At 42.8% G+C, this 25,373-nt stretch overlaps 1 protein-coding gene and 1 long non-coding RNA gene across 2 annotated transcripts in view; one reads left to right on the top strand and one right to left on the bottom strand.

Moving 5' to 3' along the window:
* Positions 1–4,305: 4,305 nt before the first annotated feature.
* LOC141973893 (uncharacterized) lies at positions 4,306–14,002 on the bottom strand. The gene is made up of 3 exons (XR_012635617.1): positions 13,935–14,002; positions 8,046–8,309; positions 4,306–6,076 (listed from the first exon to the last, which is right to left on the bottom strand). It is a non-coding gene; the product is annotated as an uncharacterized LOC141973893 (long non-coding RNA).
* Positions 14,003–22,700: 8,698 nt separating this feature from the next.
* LOC141973285 (uncharacterized) overlaps positions 22,701–25,373 on the top strand; it is a 59,652-nt gene continuing 56,979 nt past the window's right edge. The window contains exons 1-2 of the mRNA XM_074931667.1: positions 22,701–22,784; positions 22,852–23,524. Of these exons, the coding sequence (XP_074787768.1) occupies positions 22,701–22,784; positions 22,852–23,524 (757 nt within the window). The remainder of the gene's footprint in view (positions 22,785–22,851; positions 23,525–25,373) is intronic.

The following is a 25,373-nucleotide window of genomic DNA, read 5'->3' as shown; positions in this document are numbered from 1 at the left end:
ACTCAGAAAGAGTTACAAAGGAGGCATGTTTATTCAGGCTGGGGTGCAAGGGGATTTCTCCTCAAAGCCTGAACACCGTCTCTGGCAAGTAGCCAGATATTTATTACAATAAAACATACATATTCATTAGGAAGGGCTGAGTTATTACAATTAGTTTGGAGAATAGGTGTGATTGTTAGAATTATTCAAGGAAAGAAGTATGTGGTCCTCTTCACAGTGTCCCACTGTTAAGCAAAGTCCAGATGTCTCCTTCCTCTTAATGAACTTTTCGACTTTGCTTCCTGCACATGCTCTCTGGCCCTTTGGTTCCTTTCCAGGTTGTAGAGTCAGCTTTTTACCTGTTTGTTTTGTCGATTGGAACTTTCTATCAAGATATCCCAGGAAGTAAGTCTTTTAGCTGGTATGGCTCCCCCTTTATCTCAAAGACAGGGATTAGTTTACTATCTATCCTGTTTTCTGTAAGAATGTTATCTACTGAACATTGCCTGAGGGCTAGCATTTTTTAAGGGGCCCCACAACTTTGTAGATTTTTTTTTTTTGCTTTTTTTTCTTTGCTTTCCTCAGATCAACTCCCCCCTTTCCTTTACCTATGCAAATTCTTTTGCTATATCATGCCATTCCCTTTAAGGGTTTTGCCCAAGTATGCACCTACAGTCCCTACCCATAATCCGACCATGTTGATAATCAGTGTCCATCCTTTCATTGGATTCGGAGTCTTAGGGGTCCAGTCGATTTTGATTCCTATTGCTGTTTTGGGACAGTAACAACATCTGAAATGGACCCTCCCACTTTGGTTCCAGAGGCGAATCTGAAAAAGATCTGGTAAATATATAATAACCTGGTTTAATGTTGGGTACAGGCCCGTCCAGACCTCGAGCTCTGGTCCCTAGGACCAATTTCTCTATTTCCCGCAGCTGTTTTTGTAGGCTTATAACATAATCAGTTACTATTTCTTTCCCAATCTAAGTTGATGCCCCCGCCTGTATCATATATAGTTTCCTATACTATTTCAAAATAACTTAATCCCTCCTCAGTTCTGGGTTTGATCCTGATTTTCGAAAGTGCTAAAGACAATTAGATTGGGGCCAAGGCAATCCAACCTCCTGACCTAGTTTTGTAATTTACTTAAGTGATTCATCTTCTCTACTTGACCACTTGCTTGTGGGCTATATAGAGTATGTAATTGCCAGTCTATTCCTATAATCAATGCAAGTAATTGTTTTAACCATTTGAAGTTTGGTAACCATGAAGTAAGCTTGTTTCATATTTCTTCAAAGCCTAAAGAAGCATCGTCCTTTCATATCTCCTGCAAAATACTTAATTATTGCAATATTATTCCTAAATCTACATTTATTTTTCCTGTTTCACCTATGTGTGTACAACAACTACAATTCACAACTGTGCTCAATCCCCCATGTGAGGCCAACATCGTGTTTCACTGTCAGCACTTCAGATTGAGAAATTACTTCATTCAATATCTCTTATTAGTTCTGCATGGAAATGCATCTGGCCAACCTGAGAAGGTATCTGTTAATACTAATCAGTACCAACACCCCTCTTTTCTTGGGAGTTCAGAAGGATCTGCTTGCCAGTGTTGTCCTAGACTATTACTTTTCCCTATAACTCCATTTTTAGTTTTACTTGATGTGTTTGGGTTGTGTTTTTTGTTTTATTTGGGTTTTTTTGAGTAAACAGCATAGTCATCTTATTGGTTTTTCAATTTAACTGCTTCTATAGAGCATCTGCTCCCCAATGTTTTCTTATGTTCACCTAAATCTAACTTCTATTGTATGTTAGAAGGTACTATTATTCGCCCATCTGGAATATAAACCCATACATCTTTTTCTTTATTACCTTTTAGATCATTAATCAATTTTTGATCCTCCTTTGAATATTTAGGTTTCAAATCTGAGTTTAGGATTGAAAGTTTTACCGTCTGGGACCAAAGCTAATGCTATGGTTGTCATTTCTGCCGCCTGTCTAGCCTTTCAATCTGCCAAATTATTTACAATTTCCTGTTCAGTGTTACTATTTTGATGCCCTCAACAATGCATGATGGCTACTTTTTCAGGGAGCTTTACGGTTTCCAGCAGCCTTAAAATTTCTTCCACATGTTTTATTTGTTTTCTTTGTGCTGTGAATAATCCTCGTTCTTTCCATACAGCACCATGAGCATGTACTACTCCAAAAGCATATTTCTAATCTTAATCTTTTTGCCTTTTGCCAGTTCTAAAGCTTTGGTCAAGGCAATTATTTCAGCCTTCTGGCAGAAGTCCTACTGGCAATGGTTTAGCTTCTATTACTTCATCAGTGGTGATCACAGTATATCCTGCCTTATGGTTTTCCCTGTTTTATGAAGCTGCTTCCATCCATGAACCAGGTGCCTTCAGCATTCTCAAGTGGTTCTTCTTTTAATTCAGGTCTACTGGAGAAAATGGCTTCCATGATCTCCAGACAGTCACGGGTTACAGGCTCTGATGTGGTCCCACTGAGAAAAGAGGCTGGATTCACGATGTTAGTGGTTCATAATTCGCACCAACCTGTCATCCCAAGGAAAGTTCGGAGCTCTTTTACCATTCTGGGTTCACATGTGTGACAGATGGCCTCTTTCCATTCTCAGCTCTGTTGTTCTCTGGGAATCCCGAATCCTAAGTAGGTCACTTGCTGCTGGACCAGTTGAGCTTTCTGTTGAGAGACTCGACATCCACTAAGTCCCAGAAAGTTAAGCAAACTGACAGTCCATAGCACACAGTCTTCCTTCATCCTTGTAGCTATGAAAAGGTCACCTACACCTACAAATTGTAGTAAAATTCCTCCTAGTGAGGGTGGGGTCCAGGTTTCAAGTTCCCAGGCCAATTGAATCCCAGAGATATGGGGCTGGTTTTAAAACCTTGTGGTAACACTGTCCAGGTTAACCGTTTTGGTTTTGGGTTTGTTTGTTCAGGTTTTTTTTCCTCCCTGTATCAGGGTTTCCTCATTCAAAAGCAAATAGCTTCTGGCTTTCTTGTTAAGGCCAGGCAGAAAAAGGCATCTTTTAGATCCAATATGGTAAATCATATTTGAACTCCTTTTAATTTAGTTAACAAAGTATAAAGGTTTGCCACTATAGGATATAGGTCTTACACAATTTTGTTTATTGCCCTTAAATCCTGAACTAATCTATAACACTTGCCATCAGATTTATTTTCTTTTATAAGTAAAGATAGGAGTATTACACCCTGGTTTGCATTCAATTAACAGTCCAAATTGCAAAAATTTATCAATAATTTTTTATCCCTATTGTTACTGAAAACCGGGATAAAAAGTTATCGACACCAATGTGATGTAGATAAGCAGACACTTCTTTATTAATGGCCGGGTGTGCAGGGGAGTGCTCTCACCAACAACACACATCAGGCACCAGAACCATACATCTTATATAGAACTTACTGGTACATATTCATTAAGTATTCATACATAAACATACAATCTACAAGAAATAATTAACATTCTCCTCCTATTTCCGATTCTGTGCGGTAAAGGTTAGAAATGTCTAGAAAAGGGTCTAGGGTGCAATGTGAGTAGGTGGTCCATGAGTCGGTGGTCGCAATCTCCCCCTGCCAGAATTACCTTTTGCTTAAGGACACAGTTTTCTTGGCAGGTACTTGCAAGCTGTTACGGTTACTGCCCTCAGTTCCTATTAATCCTGGACCTTGACAACTACTTGCATTATTCTAGTCCTATGTATGTATTATAAATCAGTTTACAAACCATCTTGTGTTTTGTTACCTAGGTTCTAACTGTTCCTATTAAACAGTTATGACCAATCCCTTTGACCTTGGTATGGGACTGTACAGGGGGTTTTGAAGTAGCAGTCGGTTTCTGGTGCAAAATGCAACAAATGTGAACAAATTATTTTACTACACTATTTCTTATGCTTCTATATTTCTATTAAATGACACACAATTTTTTCTACTTATTGGTAAATCAGTAACATTTCCCCACTTTGAAAGTGTTGAAAGTGATTTCAATACTTTCACCCTTTTATTCACTTTCATCTTTGAAACCAGAGTTTGTCTTGCTTGTGGGGGTAAATTGTATTCTAGTGGAATATTTGGTACTTCACCCATAATCCTACAATATATTGCAAGTCTATTAGTAAACTGTCTTTTAAGACAGGCATATACCAGCATAATCATCAAAAAGACAATTAGTAGCAGAAACTGAGTCTTGATTAGGGATTTTAGCCAAGAGCTCAGATTCCATCCTGATCCACTAAAAATTTTCCTAACCAGTCTTCTGACATATCTTCTCGAATTGTTTCTGTTTCTTTTTTATTTTTTTTTTTTTTACCTAATAGATCTAAATCATGTTCTACATCCTGAGTGAATTTGGAATATGAATGCAGCAATGATCCAATCTAAGATATCCACACATTCCATGCTCCTTTAACAGAAGGTATCTAATGCCATCCTATTCTGAACTTTCATTCGAGAAGTTGCCTGTAATCGAATGTTTAATTCTTTAAATCCTTTTCTTGTGACATTAGCCAACCTTTCTACTTGTCTTGTCAGATGATAAAGCCACTCTCTATTCCTGTATGAAGCTATTGGGTTTAAAAGAGATTCTAAAGCCCAGCTAATTTTTATTCCTGTTGATGGTTCGTTCCATGTATCATCATCTGTTTCTGACTTTTGGCTCGCTGTATTTTTTCATTTTCTAAGGGTCCTTTGAATGGTGATTTCTTCCAAATCAGACACAATGTTGGCAGGCCCAAATAATTTTTTTTACCTTAACATCTGCTGGTAAGTGGGTTGTCCAGGTGCCATCACTTAATGCCTAAACTAAATGTCCTGGACTCTGAATGGTGGATTTTCTTACAACAACATACAAAAATATCCTCTTCTGGGTGTAAAGATGCTAGTCATGGTGAAGTTATTATGAAAACCTCGACAGTAACAACCAAACTTCAGAGCAGCTGCTAAGGGAGAAATTATTTGGATTATTAAGTCTGCATTGCTGCAATCATATAACTTCTCATATTTCCACCATGGTACTACATGTTCCTTTTCTAGTCATGTAGTACCTTTATCTACTATCGAAGGAAGGATTGCAAACACAATATGAATCCAGGTACAGGCCCAAGTAAAACACCAAAGGGTTCTGGCCATATACTGAAATCGCAAAAATATGGACATAGACCATACAGAGCCCCACTGCTCCTTCTTTTTTGTGTATTTTGACTGGTTTTGTTACACTGCCATTCCATGATGCTCCTGCTCACATTGTTTTTAATCTGTTGATCATATGAACACCATCCTAAATTAGGGTCTGGGCCTCCTGGAAGGAGAACCTGAGCCAAAGCGCTAGGTTGAGGCCCTGTTATAAAGTCATGATTTACAAATTTCTCACAATCTGATTTTTTTCCTGTTGATTTCCAATGTTTCCTAATAACCTTCACTTGTTCATACCATTGAGTCACTGGCTTTTGTTTGTAATAAGTAGTCTCATTTTTATGTTCCAGATTGGTCAAATTCATAGTTAAGATTCCCCATAGAGTAGATTCTCCTACTACTCTTGGTATTGGTGAACAGACTGTAATCTGTATGACATTTTGTAAACTGGCAAATCCCTTAATCAATCCTAACATCAAATTTTCCTCGGACGTTTCTTTGGGTATGTCAATCATTTGTTCTGTTTCTAATTGTCTTTTGTTCCTAGCAATCAGGCTATGCAATGCTTCAGCCAGTACCACTTTGCAGAGTAAAATCCAAAGAATAATTAAAAATTGATATGAAAAATTAGACATGTCTCGCAGTCAGTTTTAAAGTCTTTGGGTCACGGCTAGTAATTTTCCATGGAGTAGGTGCCTTTTTCACCTGAGTATAGTGTATCCAAGCATCTAATTCTTCAACCTTGATAGCCATGAAGGTTGTTAATAGTATCTGGAAATGTCCCTTCCAGTGTTCTTGCAGAGGTTCAGAAGTCCACGTTTCCATATAGACATAATCTCCTGGTTGAAAGTCATGCACTGGATTCTCTAGAGTTAGGGGTCTGTTCCACACTACTGCACTCCAAATCACAATCAAAGTTTTTCCTAAAGAAAGCAAATAGTTATAAACATCCTGTTTTTCTTTTACATGTATGTTTGGATTTTTGGATCTGGGGACTCATAAGGTTTTCCATATATTAATTCATAAGGACTGACTGAGGTTCCACTCTTTGGTTGTACTCTGATTTGTAATAATGCCAATGGAAGTGCTTGAGGCCATTTTAAATTTGTCTCTTGACAGATTTTACTTATTTGCCTTTTTTAAGGTTTAATTCATTCTTTCTACTTTCCCACTGGATTGTGGCCTCCATGGAGTATGCAAATCCCAAGTGATACCCAGAATTTTGCTAACCTTTTTGACTATTTCTGCAACAAAGTGTGGACCTCTGTCAGAAGAAATTCTAATAGGAACTCAAAATATTGTAATTATTCCTCATAGTAACCACTTTACTAGTTCCTTTGCTTGTGTGGTGCGACAGGGAAAAGCTTCTGGCCTGTAAAAGTATCACCCCCCACCAGGATGTACTTGGTACCCATTTTGCCTAGGTAATTCTGAAAAATCTATTTGCCAATAATCTCCAGGTTTGTGAGAGACAAGAAACCAGGCCTGTGAGAAACTAAGACAAACAATCTGGGATAGCAAAAGTTGAGGCTGATTGAAGAAAAGCCTCAAACACTCGCAAGACAAAACTATGAGTCACAGGGTGCATTCTGTGGAGGCCGAAGCTGATAACGCTGCCCGATGTAGCTAGGGGAGAGAGCCCTGTGGAGACAGGATGGCTCTCCTCTGGGGCACCTGGGCAGATTTCAAGGGCCATGTGTCCGGTGAATGAACTTTGCTTCATTATCCACGAAATGCATATTAAAGTTAACACCCCTCAATATGCTAATGAGGGCTGTCATGGTCATTGCATGAAACACCTTACCCCTCCCCGTACATGGGATATGTAGGTCTGTGGGTCGACCTAGGGGACGGACCCAAGGAAAGTGGGTATAAATCAAAGGGGGGGAAGAAAGGACTCGCTCTCTCCCTCTGCCCCTCTCCCTGCCCCCTGGCCGTCTGGAGAGAGCAGTGAAGCGAAGAAGATGGATGCCAGCAAAAAAGACAGCCGCCTCCTGGAACCCTCGCTGGCGGGATCAGCGCAGGAACCCAGACCAGTGATCTGTATTTCCCCATTCCCTCTATCTCCCTCTTTTCCTTTTTCTATTAAGAAATGCAAGACATATTATATTGCTCACCACAACTTGCTATATACTTAGCCAATTCTCGTGTGTTCAATTAGTACATTGTAGGTAGTTAATAAATGCTTGAACTTGGAGACTTGTCTGCTCCAATTGGGGATTTGCTAATCTGAGTCACTTGTCCCCCTCGTCTGAGCGGGACATGACAAGGTTCTGTATCAGATTTTAATCTACCCATTTGGACTATTTTCTTCATCAAGATTGTTTTTTAAACATAATTCACATTTTGCAGTTATTAAATTAGCCATGTCCATCATTTTAACAGATACAACTTGTTTTTGTAAAGAAGTTACTAAAGTTTCTGCTCCTCAGTGACATTCTTGATGTTTTGTTTTCATTATTTCTTTCATTAACAAAGGTAGAACTACTACCTGTCCATGAGGAGTTATCCACCATCCATCTAAATTTTCTTGGCATTCAAAAATTAACCTAATTTTTAATCTTTTACTGAATATTTCGTCCTTTCCCTCGAAAGAGTTACTGTTTTGGAGGGAATTAATGCCATGTGAAATACTTGTTCCTTTGCTATCTTTCTTGCCATTCAGTTGGCTAAATTATTTCTAGCAATTTCTTTTGTGTTCCCAATTTGGTGTGCTTTACAGTGCATGAATGCTACTTGGTCTGGTTTTTAAACTGCTCGTAATAATTGTAAAATTTCATTTTGATGCTTAATATTTGATCCCTGAGAGGATAATAATCCTCTTTCTTTCCACAAGGCTCCATGGACATGTACTACCCCAAAAGCATACTTTGAGTCTGTCCAAATACTTACTTTCTTCAATTTACTTAGCTCTAAGGCTCGAATCAGAGCAATGACATGTTATTTGTCAATGCCTTTGCTTCTATAACTGTGGTGTCTGTTGTTACCGCATATCCAGTGTATCAATCTCCTTGCTCCATAAAGCTGCTGCCATCTGTATACAATTCCCAGTCTGTTTGCTCCAATGGTACATCCTTCAAATCTTCACGACTGGAATAAACATACTCAATAGTAGCCAAGCAGTCATGCTCCAGTTGTCCTTCTTCCTGTGTGGAACTTAAAAACACTGCAGGATTTACCAGGTTAGTTGTTTTTAGAGTCACGTCATCTCATTCAGTCAGTACTACCTGGTACTTCATCATTCGGCTCAGAGATACCCAATGTCCTCCCTTTTGTTCTAAAACAGTTATCACCATTTGTGGGACACAGACTGTTACTGTTCTTCCCAAAGTCAGTTTCCGAGCTCCCTGTATTAGCATCACTGTTGCAGCCACAGCTCGGAGGCAGTTTGGCCACCCTTTACTCACTGTGTCCAGATGTTTAGAGAAACATCCAACTGGCCATGTCCAGCTTCCCATCCGCTGAGTCAGCACACCTGGTGCGAGGCTTTGCCTCTCATGAACAAACAACTGGAAATCTTTGGTTAAGTCTGGAAGTCCTAAGGCAGGTGCAGACATTAAAGCATGTTTCAACTCTGTGACAGCCCGTTGTTGCTGTCGGCCCCATATAAAAGGAGAGTTCTTTGGGGCCTCATATAGCAAGTTTAGCTATTAGACCATAATTCATGATCCAGAGGCGTCACCACCCTGTCATTCCTAAGAATGCTCCGAGTTCATGGATATTTTTCAGCTCAGGTATACCACAAATGTCTTCTTAGTGTTTTTTTCCTAATTGCTGCTGCCCTTTTGAAATCTCAAAGTCCAAATATATCACAGTCTGACATGCTATTTGGGCTTTTTTTTTTTTTTTCCCCTGGGTACCTTGTACCCATTCAGGCCCAGAAAATTGAAAAGATCTGTTGTTACCTGTATACAGGTAAATCTTTCTTCTGTAGCAATTAATATGTCATCCACATATTGTAAAAGCAAATGTCCAGGTTTTGGTTTGTCTTGGTTCCCAGTTTCAAGCTCCTTTGCCAGCTGATTTCCAAAAATTGTTGGGCTATTTTCAATCCTTGGCGTAATCTTGTCCATGTCAGCTGCATCTTTCATCTAGTTTGTGGATTTTTCCCATTCAAGAGCATTTTTTTTTTTTAAAGGTATGCAAAAGAAAGCATCTTTTAAATCAAGCACTGATAAGTCTCCTTTAAAGCTGTTAACAGCATGTAAGGATTTGCTGCTACAGGATATATATCCTTAACTATTTCACTGCTCTCAAGTCTTGCACTAACCTATATTCACCTGAGGGTTTTCTTACTGGTAAAATAGGAGTATTAGACTCACACTCCTCCAAGATTTTATAGTTCAAAAAATTATCAGTCAGTTTCTTTCTTATATCTGGTACTGATTGTCCTATAAAAATCAAAGCCAATTATATCTGAGCTGCCTCTGTTTCTACTCTCAAATCAGTATTTTTATTTTTCCTGGCAGCTTCTTTCAGTCTTTCCAGAAACGCTGAGGGAGATTCATTCTTACCTTGTCTCACCTCATATAATTTAGATCAATTCAGCAACTTAGGCATAGCATGGTTTTTGTGAGTTAGCTTGTATAATGGGGCCAGAATCTCTCCTAAATGTGGAATATGTTGTCTCCAGAAACCAAACAGTCCGATAAATCTCTGTGCCTCCTTCTTATTCCATGGTATAGCAAAGTCAAGAATCTTTTGCCGAGCTTTAGGTCGTATTTCTCGATGACCACAGTTCCAATGTATTCCTAGGAATCTAACTGTCTGAGATGGCCCTTGGATCTTAGTAGGATTAATCTCCCAACCTTTCTCCCTCGTATGCGTTAGTAGCACTCTGAGCATTTGTTGTAACACACTCTCATTGGTCCCCTGAATCAGGATGTCATCAATATAGTGGATCATTTGCATATGAAAAGGGGGCTGTACGTCATCCAGGTGCTCAGCCACTATTCTATGGCAAATAGTTGGACTATGCACCCATCCTTGAGCCAACCTGGTAAAGGTGTACTGCCATCCTTGCCATGTAAATGCAAATTGATCCCAAGGCTCTTCTGCAATCAGAATCATAAAATATGCATTGGCTGGGTCAGTAACAGCGTACCACATGCCAGGATGCCTCTGAACTCTTTCTATTAAAGTGATCATATCAGGTACAGCTGCCGCAAGAGGTGGGGTGCTCTTGTTCAGTTCTCTATAATCCACAGTCATTCTCCATCAGCCTTTTTGACTAGCCAGATTGGACTATTCCACATTGTGGTAGTCAGTTTTAAAACCCCTGCAGCCAGTAAATCTTTGATTGTTTGGAAAATTTCTTCATGACCTCCTAGAATCCTGTACTGTTGCATGGTTACTACCTTGGTCGCAGTTGGGATCTGAACAGGAGGCATCTTTATCTTCCCTACTAAAACTGTTCGGTTAGTGATATAACTCCTTACCCCAAATTGATAACGACCACCAAGAATATTCAAAGTAAGTCCCTTACAAATATCTATTCCGATTATATACTCTGGGATTGGAACAATCATGACTGTATACTGTCGTTTCAGAAGATTTCCGATTTTCATATCAATTTGGGTTTGTACTGCTTCAATTTGTTTTCCACCCAGTCCTGTAGTAATCACAGACTGACCTTTAAATTTCTTCAGATTTCCATAAATCAAGAAGGCCTCTGCTCCATTATCTACTAGAGCCTTTACTATTTGAGAGGACCGTTTTTTCCAGAATATTTGTAACTCCACATGGGGTCGTTAGTCCTCCCACGCCCAATGTACCAGAGCTTGGCCAATATTTCAATATGGATTACAGTACCTGTTGTCTCTTGAGGGGTACAGGTCAGAATATGGCTGCCATTTGTGGTTCTTCCCCGGAACAACCAAACTGCTCCCAGTGGAGGGCCCACCATGAGCAAAGGTGGGATCCTGTTGAGGATCCAGAGGGGATGCTGTAGGCTGAACAGTTTCTGACCACCGTGCTTAAGAATTCTGCACTTTTCTATGGGGTTTCTGTAACCCTCTCTGTTTGTACAACCTCTATAATTCACTGGTGTCAAGACCATCAATTTTAATGCGAGGTACGCCATCTTTTAATAAAGCTTTAAACAATTGTCCTTGAAACAGCTGACATCCGGTATTTTTATTGCATCGGGTGTCTCAGTTCTGTGTATACTCCCAGGGGCCCTGTTGACGTCGGAATTCTCGATAGCCCTGATGCTCCTGGGGAGTCCATTCTCCAAGGTCACCTAGCTGACGCATTTTCTCAAGTACATCTCTAATGGGATTTCCTGTTTCACTTAATAAGAGAGTTACAAGAACAGTCTTATAAGCTGGTGGAGTAGTCCTAATGATTGCATGTCTCATAGGCACAGACATTGGAAGTTGCATCAACACATCAACATGGTCTACATGAACGGCCAGTTTCATTCCTTCTTCCTTCAGTCACTGTATACCATCCCGCAGAGTATACCATGGCTGGTCAGAACCTGGCCAGGAATTCTCTAGGGGGTATTTTGCCTTGCACCCCACAGCGGCTAAAGCCAAAAGATTAGTACTGTCATCATTAGTCCAAAACGCTTCCTGCACCAGAGGGTCTGAACTTAGAGTTACAAACTTTCTGAAGTCAAAATTATCCAGGCTAACCCCTGATGCTCCCTGATCATATAAACGTACCATCCAAGCAAGCAGGGGCTCTCCTGGTCTCTGAACCATGCAAGAATATCACTAATTTCTTGCTGTGTGAAATCTTCCATTGTAGGTCTATTTACTGGTGGCTCACCCTCAGAAGATTCCACCTTCCTCCTGATGACTGGTCTCACATATGCAGAGTCATCTGAGACACCAGCCCCATCAGATGAGGGTGGTATAACCTCTGCATAACCTCTGAGTGGACCTTCTTATGACTACATTGTCCCCATCTCTTCCCACATTTACACTGGGAAACTTGCACTGTATCCTTCTCGGGTACAGTTTGGGAAGTGTCTAGTTTATCAGTAAGGAGCTTGTTTACAGATTCTAATGTCATAATCTGAGCTTGCATGCGTGAACATTCAGCCAGTAAGAGATCTTTTTGCTGGTGCTGTTTCTTATATACTGTTAACAGGATCCATCCCCATCTCCCAAAGGTTACAGCATCCTGTGCCTTACTTGTCGACGATTTTGTTTTGCAAATTATTGGGCCTAGCAAAAAGGACACGACTAGCATAAAGATAAACCAATAACCAAATTATATTTGATACAAAAGGGTCAGTACATGGGTGAACGCTGGGGCTACAAACAAGTCAGATTATACATAATCACCATCAATCCCACTGACCCCAACAACAACACCACATGACCAACAATGAGTGGAATAAATGGTGAAATGCAGTTTCCTATAGAAGGGACAGGAGACAACTGAGTCAACAAGACAAACACATAAGACCAAGGAAGCCACAGACTGAATCTCAACACAGCCCACGTTTACAAAAGCCAGACCTGACTAGAGCCCAGTCCCAGGGAGGCAGGAGGGCCTTCCTCAACAGGAAACTACACAGTGCATACACCTCACAGACAGACACTGCCCCTTCCTGTAAGTGGTCCCAGCTTTTATCCCTAAGTGGGACACCTGACCTTTGTTTACTTAATGCAGACACCTGGGGCTCGTTTACCTCATGGCTCTCCCTGCAAGGCCAGCTGCACCCTGGAGGGAAGCTTAAAGGGAAACTCACCCCGCCCTTTGTGAAGGGCTGTGGGAGTCACCCATATGTCAACCTTAATTTGGGGCTTGGGATTGAAACCCCAGCATTTCAAATGGTTTTGTCAATGCCCCTTCCCTAGACAGGGATCCCAGCTGCATCGCCTCCCTACCCTCTAGTTCCATGCCACTGGCTCTGCTATCCCAGCACCGCAGCAGCCAGGTAATGAGTTTCTTAGCTAGCTGGCGGCTGTAATCTTTTCTTATGTCTCACAACTCACTCAAGGCAATAATTGGGTGACTATCAGTGGCTCTGCCTCCTCCTCCTGTTCTCATAATAGGCCTGGTTCATTATCACCCTGTACACTGCAAGGGGATTTTCTTGTGTATTTCATCTTCTGTATGGGAGCAACTGACACTGTTGTGGATTGGTTCTTTGCTTCAGCTGCAGCAACTGTCCCCAAGCTTGTAGTGGCTGCAGTCTCTGTTGCTTGGTTACTCTTAAATAGTAGCTTAACCATAAACAAAACCTGAACCACACGCAGGAAAACACTAACTCCTACCAGAACGGTAACAATGTTTATGTCAATATTCCACAGATATTTGAACCTCCTAAATCTCTCAAATACAGCTGTGAATATCCCCAGGACCAATGACAACACTATCATAGATGAGCATCACGTAGTACAACAGAAACAAAACCTTAACCCAACTCTCATGGAAGGTGAGCAACAGCATGAGAAACACATATTACACTGAGGTGATAAGATCTTAAGGAGCCAAGCAATCCACATTTTACCCAGTTTGTTGTTATCTCAAACAAAAAGAAAAGCCTTCATGTCCTAGTTTTGGTGTTATCTCAAGCAAAAGGAAAGCCCCCGTGTCCCATGTTGGGCACGAAAAACTGTGGAGGTTTGAACTCAGTCGGCAGCCAGACACCAGGAGGCTGGCCATTCACCTCCCCCTCCCCCCTCTGGTCAGATAGGGGAGGGACAAAAGAAGAGAATTTGTGGGTTGAGTAAAAAGAAAGCATTTGCTAAATATAACAAGAGAACAACAGTAACAATAGTGAGTTCAAAAGAAAACAAGTAAAATGCAACAGTGGCTTACCAAGCGTGGCAACCGACCCCCCCAGCAACAACACTGCCAGATGGCTGTGGGAGAGAGTGAGCCCGAGCATGAGACTGCCCACCCGGGCATGACATCACATGGTATGAAATACTCCTATGAAAATTAACTCCATCCTGGTCGAAATCAGGAAAGTCTCAAATAGCTTCCTACACCTTTTTGCAAATAATGAAGACTGTTTATCCTCCATAATTCTTTTACACATCTCCTATTTTAAATCATATTTTAGTGAAGAATTTCTTAATGTAGTCTTCTCTACTTTTACTAGGAACAAGCTGTTCTACAGTGCTTATAAAGCAAGCGTTAGGAAAACTAGAGAGTTTGAAATTTTACAGATTAGGTTTTTCTCAGGTGTATCTATATCCCTGAAGTTACTACAGCACTTGTTCAAAACGATGTCTAACTTCATCACTCTACTCCAAACATACATGGATTGAATACTACACAGACACGTGGCCACCTGCACTTCCATGACTTATTACATACATCATTCTCTAGACTGCATTTGTACTGCATACGGGACTGTTAAAATCAATGTGCAAAGTAGCCACAGTTTAGAGAAGCCTCTGCTAATTCTCCATGATGTTTATTCATTGTTAAATTGCCAGAAAGACCTTAGTCAACTGTGAAAAGGACCATATTTCCCCCAGCCCTCCCATTCAAAATTTCTGCAATGAGAAGAGAACACCTAGACTACGGAGTTTCCAGATTTGCCTGCAGGAGCCCTGCGTTGGTTGGAAAGCTTTCATCACACCCCTACCATTGATTCAAGTACTTGCTCTTTGCTTTATGAACAACAAAATTATTGTAATGAATTATGGAGTGTGCACATCCTTCCTACCCCAGACGCCTTTTGGCCACAGAATTTATCCTTTCAGTATATCTCTCAGAGTAATTCATCCCCATGCTTTAAGAATGCTCTGGGTGATGATCTGAGACATCATCTCTCATCAGGTCTCAGAGAACTGTGATTCACAGAACACTGCAAAGTCATGATTACACTTACCTCCTAAAGTGCCTCTGATAGATGATCATATTAACACTGGAGGTGATGTTCTCAGACATTTGTATTCCAGGATCTGCTCCTTTGATACCAGACTCAGTATCCCAAAATAAAGAGATTATTTTATAACTTTAACCTAGTTTCTTTCATACCTGTTATGTCTGCCTGAAAGGAATAATGTTTATCTGCCATTCAGATAATTTTATTCCATTTTGGAAGAGGTTCTATTAGATAAATCCAAATATTTACATATTGCCAGAAGAAAACAATTTAAATGTCAGGACATTATTTCTATCTTGGTGTCTCACATATATCTATAACTTTGGCCTACTTGCTCTTAAAAAAAAGGTCTTGCTTTTGGATTTATTTCTGGCAAACTCCATCTCATTATCATTCTCTGCCTCTAATCATCTTACTGAAAATCACTATTTTCTCATTCACTGTCATCTAATTCCAGAAAAAGCTTTTCTCATGTTTCTTCTCTCACTGCAAAAACAATCCTTGTATAGTTCAAGAACTAAATATGACTGTCTATGTTACCAAGTTCCCATTCAAATCCTATGCAATCTGTAAAATCTGTTCTGCTTTCATAAAAAATGGCAGCCACACAGTGAACAGGACAGATATCCACAACATCTAATGGCAGCACCTTTAAGTGCCACATTCCACACAGTTAAAAAAACTCTTGAGCCACACCATATACCTATCCGAAGCATCTGCAAGCTTACTTCTAAATTATAGACCTGTCAAAAGTATTTATCATGCCTAGATTCATATGAAAGAACACTGCAAACCTTGGATGTTGCAGGACCTTAACATTTAATGGCAAGAAACCAAAACTGTTCCCAGGATCATCTCTCGAAAAAGTGAATCAACCAGATTCTATTCAAATAAGAGTTGGTATTTTAGAGCTCTTTCTGAGCCCACAAGATATTGGCATTCCTCCTTTAACTTTCTAGTTTTGCCCGGCGGGTTCAATCTGCTTCTATTCATGGCAGTTTTCTCTCCAACAGCTGCCAAGTATTTTGTACCAGGTGTCGATATACCATCTTCTGGCACTTTGGCAGAACTGTGCTTCTGTTTCCACAAGTCTCACACCAAAAGATTGTCTGAAAGTCTCCAAAAATATCCATGGAAGTAGATGCACTAAAAGAAATATTTTTTTCTTATTTGACAGTAGTTGGTGTTCAGACATGCCTTGCCTGTGAAATGAAGACATTCACTCAACAGTGAGATCCCAATATAATTGTTAAGCAAGTATTCTTTATTAGCAGCCCTGGGGTCACCCTGGAGATTCTTCACCATAAGGGGTCCCACAAACTAGCAAGGGACATCAGTTTACATACACACAAATCATACAAATTCATTAGATTTTCTGGAAAGAGGTGTCTTATGATAATGAGTTCCCAGAATTGATTTACATAGTCCGAGCAAGCATAGTAAAAACAGAGTGAGGATCGTCAGTGGTCAAGGGAAGAAGTACGTTTTCTTCTTCGTAGTGTCTGCTCTTTTGGAGCATGCGCTGTGAGGTAAAGTCCAGGTGTCTTCTTCCTAAATCAATGAGATCATCCTCCCTAGATTGTATCTCTGTGTCCTTTTGTTCAAGTTACCCCTTATCTTAGTTTGCCCAAGTGCCCATTGAAGGCTGCTATCAGTGAGTCATATAGGGAGCATTTTATTTTTGTCTAGACAGACAAAGAGGCCTAGGAAAAACAGTTGAGGAGTCTTTGTGAAACAAGCAAAAATTTTCATGCATCACAGTTTAGACTTAATTAGGAAGTCACTGGTTTGAGCCCTTTCACCTGCCCCCATTTTATCACCTGTGCTCAGGTGGAAGAGTCAGCTCTGGATTCTCTGGTGGAAATGGGACCTTGATCAGCATTACATATATGCCTGTAGTCTGCTAGCAGAAGGACACTCAGGATATGTCTCTGCAGAGATACCAGCTCTGGTCTACCCTATTACTTCAGTGACAATAATTAACTACTCTTCTTAGGATCAATTATCTTGGGTTCACCTCCATAGGAGCTGGCTACACTGCTTCCGGTTGTCAAGCTGGCCAGCCTCCCACTCGCTTGTGCCCTTCAGGTTTGTGCTTGGCCTCAGAAGACTCTGATTGCCAGACCATCTGGCTTCACATGCATTAGCTACTATTACAGCTAGACCAACTATTTCAGAGGATGCCATCTAATGTAAAAAACCTCAGTTTTAAGCCTTACTTTAACCTTTCTCTTTTTATTACCAAAAGGCAGTGGGAGTATCTCTAATGCCTGTATAACAGCATAACTGAGGAAGAAATGAAGTCTTTAGGGAAGAATGTGTGTTGCCTAGGTCTATGTATAATAATAGTGACCCAAATTTTTAAGGTATTGAGCCCTTAGCAGCTGCTATTACAGACACTGAGCAGTGAGATTTCTGTAACAAATAATGTGAGTAAAACAGTAGGATTATTTAGGACAGTGACTGTACTAGTAACATAGGGATGAAGGATGCTCACATTCCATCTTTGACTATGAGAATGTCACCATTTCTTTTGTATTTCCTGTAATTTCTTCCTTTCTTTTTTTCTTTTAGTGCATAAAATGGCATTCAACTAAAATATTTTATATAAACACTGATTTTTTTTAAAGTGTGTTGTGCTTCCCTTTTCTGTTCCCTCTACTGAGAGAATTTGTCTCATAGGATGTTAAGGTTCCAGTCTTGCTAGCCCAACGATTGATACTTGCTTAGAGATACTGGGCTGAGAGGAGTGAGGCTATGTAAAACAGATGGCATGTATGTTATTGGCAAAATAAAAAGGAACTTACTGGATTACAGTCATTTTCTAAGTGAAAAAAAAAACAAAACAAAACACAAAAACTAGTTCAGTGGATTTTTTTCTGCACAGAATCTTTAGACAGATGTGTTACTGATTGTTTCTGATTGTTACTGATTTGTTACTGAGTTCATGATTTTTGGTGGTTTTGATAAGGAATGATTAGGACTAATCAATTAAATAGAATCTCACAGAAATATCATTTTTTATAAAAGATAGTGGTGTAATGTTTTAAGTAGTCATAGAGATGTTGTCTTTAGTTTGAGGTAACCATACAACCAGTTACTCTGCTAGATGAGGTACTATTGTTAGATTCTTTGCTGAGGAAGATTTATTGCCCTGTAGACCTGGAAGCTGTATTGTAGAAGGACCTTGAAGCATGTTAAAATCACAATGTGAGCCAAAGTCCTTGAGTCAAGGGCATTAGAGGGTCTTTCTTTTAGGCCAGTTAGGTAGTGATGGTTGCAAAAGCAGTCCCTCAACTCATTTCAGGACTCAAGTGTGCATGACCAGAAAGAGGTGGGAATATGAAAATGAGTTACAGGGATTAACATGCTTATGTATGAGAACTTGATTAATATGTATTACTGTATACAATATGTTACATGAGTAACATCAGCATGCTACATGAGTTAGGTGTGCATTGTTGGTGAGACGACTCCCCTGAGCACCCGGATGTTAATGAAGTGTCTCCTTATCTACATCAAATTGGTGTCTATAAGTTCTTTTATCCTATTTTGGTGACAGATGGACCTGGATTTTCTGTATGTAGGGTTTCTGTCACAGCAAAGAAAGGAGTGTCAAAGAAACAGCTATTTGGGATGTTTAATTTGATTTTTTTTTAAGATAGTGTATAACCTTTTTACATTAAATATAAAGTTTCATCATAAAAGTTTTAACTTTTTGACAGGCTTAACAGAACTTTAACAGTTATTTTTTCTCTCTGTCTAGTATTTGACCTCTGTCTTTTGCATTCTTTTTCCATTTATGCTTTTTAAGAAAGAGGAAAACTATCATCTTCTGTATGTTAGGACAGTGTTGTCATGACAGTGCTTCTGTACACATAAAATGTGTAGAGGCCAGGTCTCAAGGGATACTCCAAACATCAATTCCTGCTTGCAAAGCCCTTTAACTATCTGTGATACAGCTGTGAAACATCACTTCTATGAAAATCAGAGTGATGATCAGAGGAACTTCTCAACCTTCTAATAATGAGCATCACAGTAAACGTACAGAGACACCAGATTACTAGATAAATGGTACAAGACAGCTCATATCTGAAAGATAATGAAAGAGAAGAGCTGTCTATTACTTCTTTTCCTCACCCCGTCTCCATTTATTCAGTATTTGAAAAAATAGCTTTGGAAATAATAATGTTTCTTGGTGTCAAACAGTTTAGCAATCTGACAAAAGTCAGAGAGGAGGAGACATTTCCCTTACCAGGCCTCTTGCCTTGATAACGGAGGAAAGGTCTGTTTCAGACCCTATTCAAAGTGTTTATTTAATTACTGCATTTCTTTAAGATTGGACAAGCTGACTTTGAAGACACATTGACTAATGTTTTTAGAAAGAGAAGGGCTTTGCCTTGCTAAATTACACTTATTGTGTTGGCATTTCTCAATGAAGAAAGAATGGTAAAGAGCTGGTATTGCATTAGAAAAGAACGTCTAAGGCCCGCTTTCTGGGATTGCTTTGAACTGTTACCCATCATTATCTTACACATTGATCTTATACATCTCCTTAGTGCTTATATAAGGAAGGTAGGAAACAACACGAGTCTTGCCTTTAGGATTTTTAATCAAAGCTGCAACTTTCTTGATTGCAACAATGAATTTTTAAGCTCCAAAGCAATTGTATACATTAAAATCTCATGTTTCTGTGGGCTACAAATGGAGGCTGTTTGAAATGTTCTTAACAAGAGCCTGCTCCCACTGTCAGAAAGGGAAAGGAAGTTTCAGGAGCTCTGAGCTCCCTTTGCCCCACACAATGATCTGTGACTGATAGAGCACAGCAGGCTGTGGGTGCAGACTTGTGAACAGACTGAGGTCTCCCTCCCTTCTGGGGTAGAGCCTCATCCAAAGCACCTTGAAGCCCTTAAGAAACTTCCAACAGGCTTTCTTCAGTTCCATCTTGATTCATGGAAAAAAGACTCTACAACTCAAATAGAGTTATAAAGCAGGTATGTTTACTCCGGCACCAGGGTGCAAGGGGATTTCTCCACAAAGCTTGCACACCCACAGCACATTTTACCAAAAACTTACATAGTGTGGATATCCATATTAATTGGATTACATAACACAAACATACATACGCATGAGTAAGGCTGGGTTAGTTCTAGAGGCTGGTGTCAGCAGTTTATGTTCTTTTTGCACCTGTGCATTGCCTCCTGGTGGTCGTCTTCGGGGGTCTTTGGGAGGAAGGCTCGTAGTCTTTCTCACATTGTTTTTTCCCCGGAGTATGCGCAGATTCCCTTGACCAATTTCTTGAATAACAAGAGTGTTTTTCAGATGGTTTACTCATTCTATCTTATCTAAGAGAACCAATAGAACTTCTCCCATCCGTATATGACTATCTTTACTCATTATCAAGACTCCAACTAGTTAGAGCACGCCTGCTCCTCAAGGACAAAGCCATAATATTTTGCTGAATATTATAGTTCTTGGCAGATTTTCACAGTGAACTCCTTTGTTTTACGAATACAGTAGTGCTTGGTAAAACTCCACAGAACAGCCTGGGCAAGTGAGATTCTTAGCAATATTAAAAAATACTATAAGTATTTTTTAATATTCCTAAGAATTAGCAATTTATTATTTATAACTATAACTTGCTATAAGTAAGTAAATAATCTGCTAATTATTAGCAAGAATTAGCAAGTTATTATTTATAACTATAACTTGCTATAAGTAAGTAAATAATTTGCTAAGCAGTTTTCTGGAAGTCAGTAAGTAAATAAGTCTCAAAACAAGTAGTCATTTCTTTGTATCAATCTACCACTGGACTGAGGAACAGAGAAACTGGTGAAATATGCACCAAGCAGATCCCAGCTGCTGCCCGGAGGCAAATGGCTGATCATTTTAAGATTACCTACCCAGTGCACAACACAGTCTCTAGCCTCCCAAAACATCAGAGGCACATCAACTCCCCCAAAACACTGTGTAGCAAATTCAGGAGTGAAAATGTAATGAGCCAGAGGAAGAACATCAGGTTGGATCCACAGCTTTTCTAACAACCCAACCAAGACTCTCCCAGCCACAAGGCCAAGTCTGGAAGTTTTTTCCCCCTCTCTGTTCACCCTTCTGCCCAGCTACTACATTCTGCCCCTGCATTTGTGAGATCAGATTTCCAGACAGATGTTGTATATTGATTTGTCACTGTTCTTTCTGCAGGAGAGGACAGTCCCTGCACTGGGTGCCCTACATAATGAGAAACACCCTAGCGGGTGCAAAGAGATAGTGGGCAGCCTCACAAGGGGGAAGCCCAAACTGGGGGACTGTACTGTGTGTGCAGCTTGTCAAGTGGGCTCCCAGCAGTTGGGTAAGTATGGAGCTACTGGTGGCTGAGAGCTGGGAGGTGTGGGGAAGATGTGCACTGAGCCGTGGCAGGGGCAGGAGGCTGCTTGGGACTGCTCCCGTGGGGCAAGGTTCAGGCCAGGTGTTGGTGGTGAGAGACCAGGGGTTGGGATCAAGCTGGCATGGGCACAGTGGGTCAGGACCCAGCTGGGAACAGAGTGGAGTGGCAGGTGAAGGATCATCCCTGCACTCCCAGAGGGTCTGACGTTGCTTCCCACTTTCTCCCCTCCTCCTCTCTATTAGTCTTCTATAGGTGGCAGAAAGATCACACTACCATTAAAAGCACAATCCTCCCTTTGTGCCTGTGCTGGAGAGAGAGGGCTGAGTGGCACGCACTCCGGGGGTTTCCCTGCTTTTTGCCTAAAATGTGTTCCCTTGTTGAAATCAAGGCAGGTGAGATGGTGGGCCCCACTAGGTGCTGCTGAAAATATAGGCCTGGTAGGGTTAGTGCTGGTAGCATGCACTTTGCGCAGGTTATCTCCCAAAGGTGTGCAGCATGGTGTGGCCCTCTGGGCCTGTGTTGAACTGGTAGGTCCCAGGCTCAGCACCGGGGTGCAAAGCCAGGGTGTGTGCAGAGATAATAAGTATGAACACATGTGAGACCACCTTTGCTCAGCTGAAAAGAAGCAAGAAATAAAAAGTTTAAAGTTTTTGCAGTTTTTGCCTGATGAGATTAATGTTCTTGGGCAGGGAGGTAGTGCAAATTTCTCTAGAGAAATGGTCAAGAAACATACTACCTCCAGCTCTGGCAGGCAGGCCACAAATCTGCCTTGCACTGGCTGGCATGCCCACAGCACTCTCCACAACATGGATGCAAAGCCAAGTCTGTGAGGGCTCTGTTCTTGACCCCACAGCAGGGTCACTGACCATGTCCATGTTGTCATGTATTTGATATACACGCCCTAATCTGCAAAGAATCCCGTACCGTCCACTGGGAGAGCACGGTGCAGCCTTGAGGAGAGTGAGCCTCGCAAGAACACTAGAATCACACATGATGTAAGTAGCCGGTGTGGAATGAGGGGCGTACTGCTTGGACTTCTGCCCTCCCCGTGGGCGGGCACAGACCACGGTGCCCCCCGCGGCGCCCAGGGCGGCCCGGGAGGAGCCCTACGTGGTGCTCTCTTTGGGAGTTGGATATGCTGCCCACGGAGGGGAGCGGCTCAGGCATCACACCTGCCTTCTGGAAAATAAACCACGGCTAGTTTAAAATCCAGTAATGTTTCTTGCACTGACACGTCCGTTTAATTTCGCTATTTTTCCCGGTTCTGCAGCAGATATGCTTGAAGCCCTGTCCGGGGACAAGCGGGCGGTGAGGACCCTTTGGCTGCTATGAAAATGCTGCGGATATGGCTTGTGCCGGAATGGGTCCGTCTACAGGAGGTTTCAGCGGCGAAGACTCCAGCGCCGCTCCGGCTGCGATACTACCCGCCCTGCCGCTGCGGGGCGTAACACTGCGGGCCCTCTCTCGGCATGTGTGCCGGCGCAGCCAATCACTGCCGCGGGGAGCGCTAGGGGCTGCTCGCGAGCGCCTTCGCGTTTGGCCGCTCGCGGCCGACTGACGTGACAACGGTGCCGGCGACAGGCAGGCGGGGCCGCCGTCCGGCGGAACGAAGGAAGAAGGTTCGTTTGCGCAGAGCCCCGCGGGCAGGAGGAAAGGCACGAGGAGGCAGGGGAGCTGGGGACACCCCTCCCGCTCGAATCAGCCCCGGCCCGAGGGGGCGGGGCTGTGCCAACTGCAAGTCATGGAGCTGGACAGCCAATGGGAGGTGGCGAGCCGGACGTGGTGAGCTCGGTGACGCGGAGTCTGCGGGTACGGTGGGGTCTCTAGGCTGCTGCCGTCTGCCCACCTTCTCTTTCGCCCTCTCACCAACTCCTTCCTTTTGTGCTCGTTTTCTCCTGCTGCCATGCCGCGCCGGCCTGCGCCGGCCGTGCTGTGGCCCGGCGGCGTCCGCTTGTTGCTGCGTCGCTAAAGGAAAAGGAGAAGGAAGGGGAAGCAGCAGCAAGGAGGAGGTTGCCCGCCCACCGCTTCATGCCGCCGCCCCGTCCCGCCGTCAGCTCGGGGATCTGTATGGATGGGCGTGGGGAGAGCTCCGCCATTCCAGCGCCGCCGAGGCTGAGCCGCCGCGCAGCCCGACTCTTGCCACCCTCGGTCTCCTCACCGCCCTGGGGCTGCTGCTGGACTCAGGTACCAGGGCTACCAGGGTGGGCTGGGGGCCGTTGCGCGTGTGGCCCGGGGGCTCGTTGGGCACCGCCGCCGCGGGGCGGTGCAGCCGCAGCCTCTGCCTGGCCACGTCGGGACTGGGATGGAGGGCGGGTGTTACGCGCTCGGTCGGCGCGGACGCGGGCTGGTGCAGGCTTGTGGACAGAGTTTGCCTGGGCGCTCCCTAGTGCCGGCGCGGGCAGCGTGCTGGTGGCGGCCCTGCGGCAGAGCGCCACGTCCCGCGTCCCTGTGCGGAGGGGGACAGGAGCCTGCGGGTAGGAAGGCTGATACAGCGCTGGAAGTGATGGGGGTGAAGCCGGGCGGCGCCGGTGTAGTGCGGCGGCCTGATTGAAGGCACGGGGAACTACTGTTCTCCAGGTAGAGCCAGCATTCGATTGGCGGATTGGAAACTGGGGAGAAGGCGGAAGGTACCCCGGATACTGCAGATGCCTGCTAAAGTGGTGTGCGTTTTCAAATCGGAAGCCGTCTGAGCAGTTGTAGTTCCGTAAAAATGTTTTTCTGTCGCTTGAATGCTTTAATATATTTATAGTTTTAGTGAACTAAATTGTAGGGAGAGATCATTCGAATTTAGTAAAACCGCAGTTCATTCACCGCTCTCTGTACCAAGAATTCACCGAAAGCAGGAAGCAGATTTCCTAAAGTTGCAAGGAGTATGGGGGCCTGGATTTATTAGACTATTCGATAATTTGCTCAGGGCTAAAGCCCAACTGGAAATTAATTTGGCCTCTGCAGTCAAGGATAACAAGAAAAGTTTCTTTTAAGTATGTCAGTAGCAAAAGAAAGTCCAGGGATAGTCATCCCCTATTAGATGCAGGAGGAAATATGGTAACAAGTGATGAGGAGAAGGCTGAGGTGCTTAATGCCTTCTTTGCCTCAGTCTTCAATAACGAGATTAATTGTATTGAGGGAATCCACCCTCCTCAGCCAGGATACAGAGACTGGGAGAACGACCCCCCTGCAATCCAGGAGACAGTCAGTGACCTGCTTCATCACACAAACATACACAAGTCTATGGGACTGGATAGGATACACCCGAGAGTGCTGAAGGAGCTGGCTGGGGTACTCACCAGGCCATTTTCTATCATTTACCAGCAGTCTTGGCTGACCGGGGAGGTCCCGGCTGACTGGAAATTGGCCAGTGTGACGCCCATCTATAAGAAGGGTCGGAAGGGTGATCCGGGAAATTACAGGCCTTTCAGCTTGACTTCGGTACCCAGGAAGCTGGTGGAGCAGCTCATCTTAAACACCATCATGCAACACACAAGGGACAGCCAGATGCTCAGGCCCAGTCAGCATGGGTTTATGAAAGGCAGGTCCTGCTTGACAAACCTGATCTCCTTCAATGACAGAGCAACCTGCTTATTGGATGAGGGAAAGGCTGTGGATGTAATTTACCTTGACTTTAGCAAGGCTTTTGACACTGTTTCCCACAGCATTCTCCTGGCAAAAATGGCTGCTCAAGGTTTGGACAATCGCACACTTCGCTGTGTAAAAAACTGGCTGAACAACCGGGCCCAGAGAGTTGCAGTAAATGGAGTTAAATCCAGTTGGCAGCCGGTCATGAGTGGTGTCCCCCAGGGCTCGGTTTTGGGGCCACTGCTGTTTAACATCTTTACTGATGATCTGGATGAGGGGATCGAGTGTACCCTCAGTCAGTTTGCAGATGACCCCAAGTTGGGTGGGAGTGTTGATCTGTTCGAGGGTAGGGAGGCTCTGCAGAGAGACCTGGACAGGCTGGAGCCATGGGCTGAGGCCAACTGGAGGAGTTTCAATAAGGCCAAATGCCGGGGGCTGCCCTTGGGCCACAACAACC

This window comes from Athene noctua, chromosome Z, assembly GCF_965140245.1.
Source record: "Athene noctua chromosome Z, bAthNoc1.hap1.1, whole genome shotgun sequence".
Classification (NCBI taxonomy): domain Eukaryota; kingdom Metazoa; phylum Chordata; class Aves; order Strigiformes; family Strigidae; genus Athene; species Athene noctua.
The sequence above is the reverse complement of the archived record's forward strand: the minus strand, read 5'-3'. Positions and strand labels throughout refer to the sequence as shown.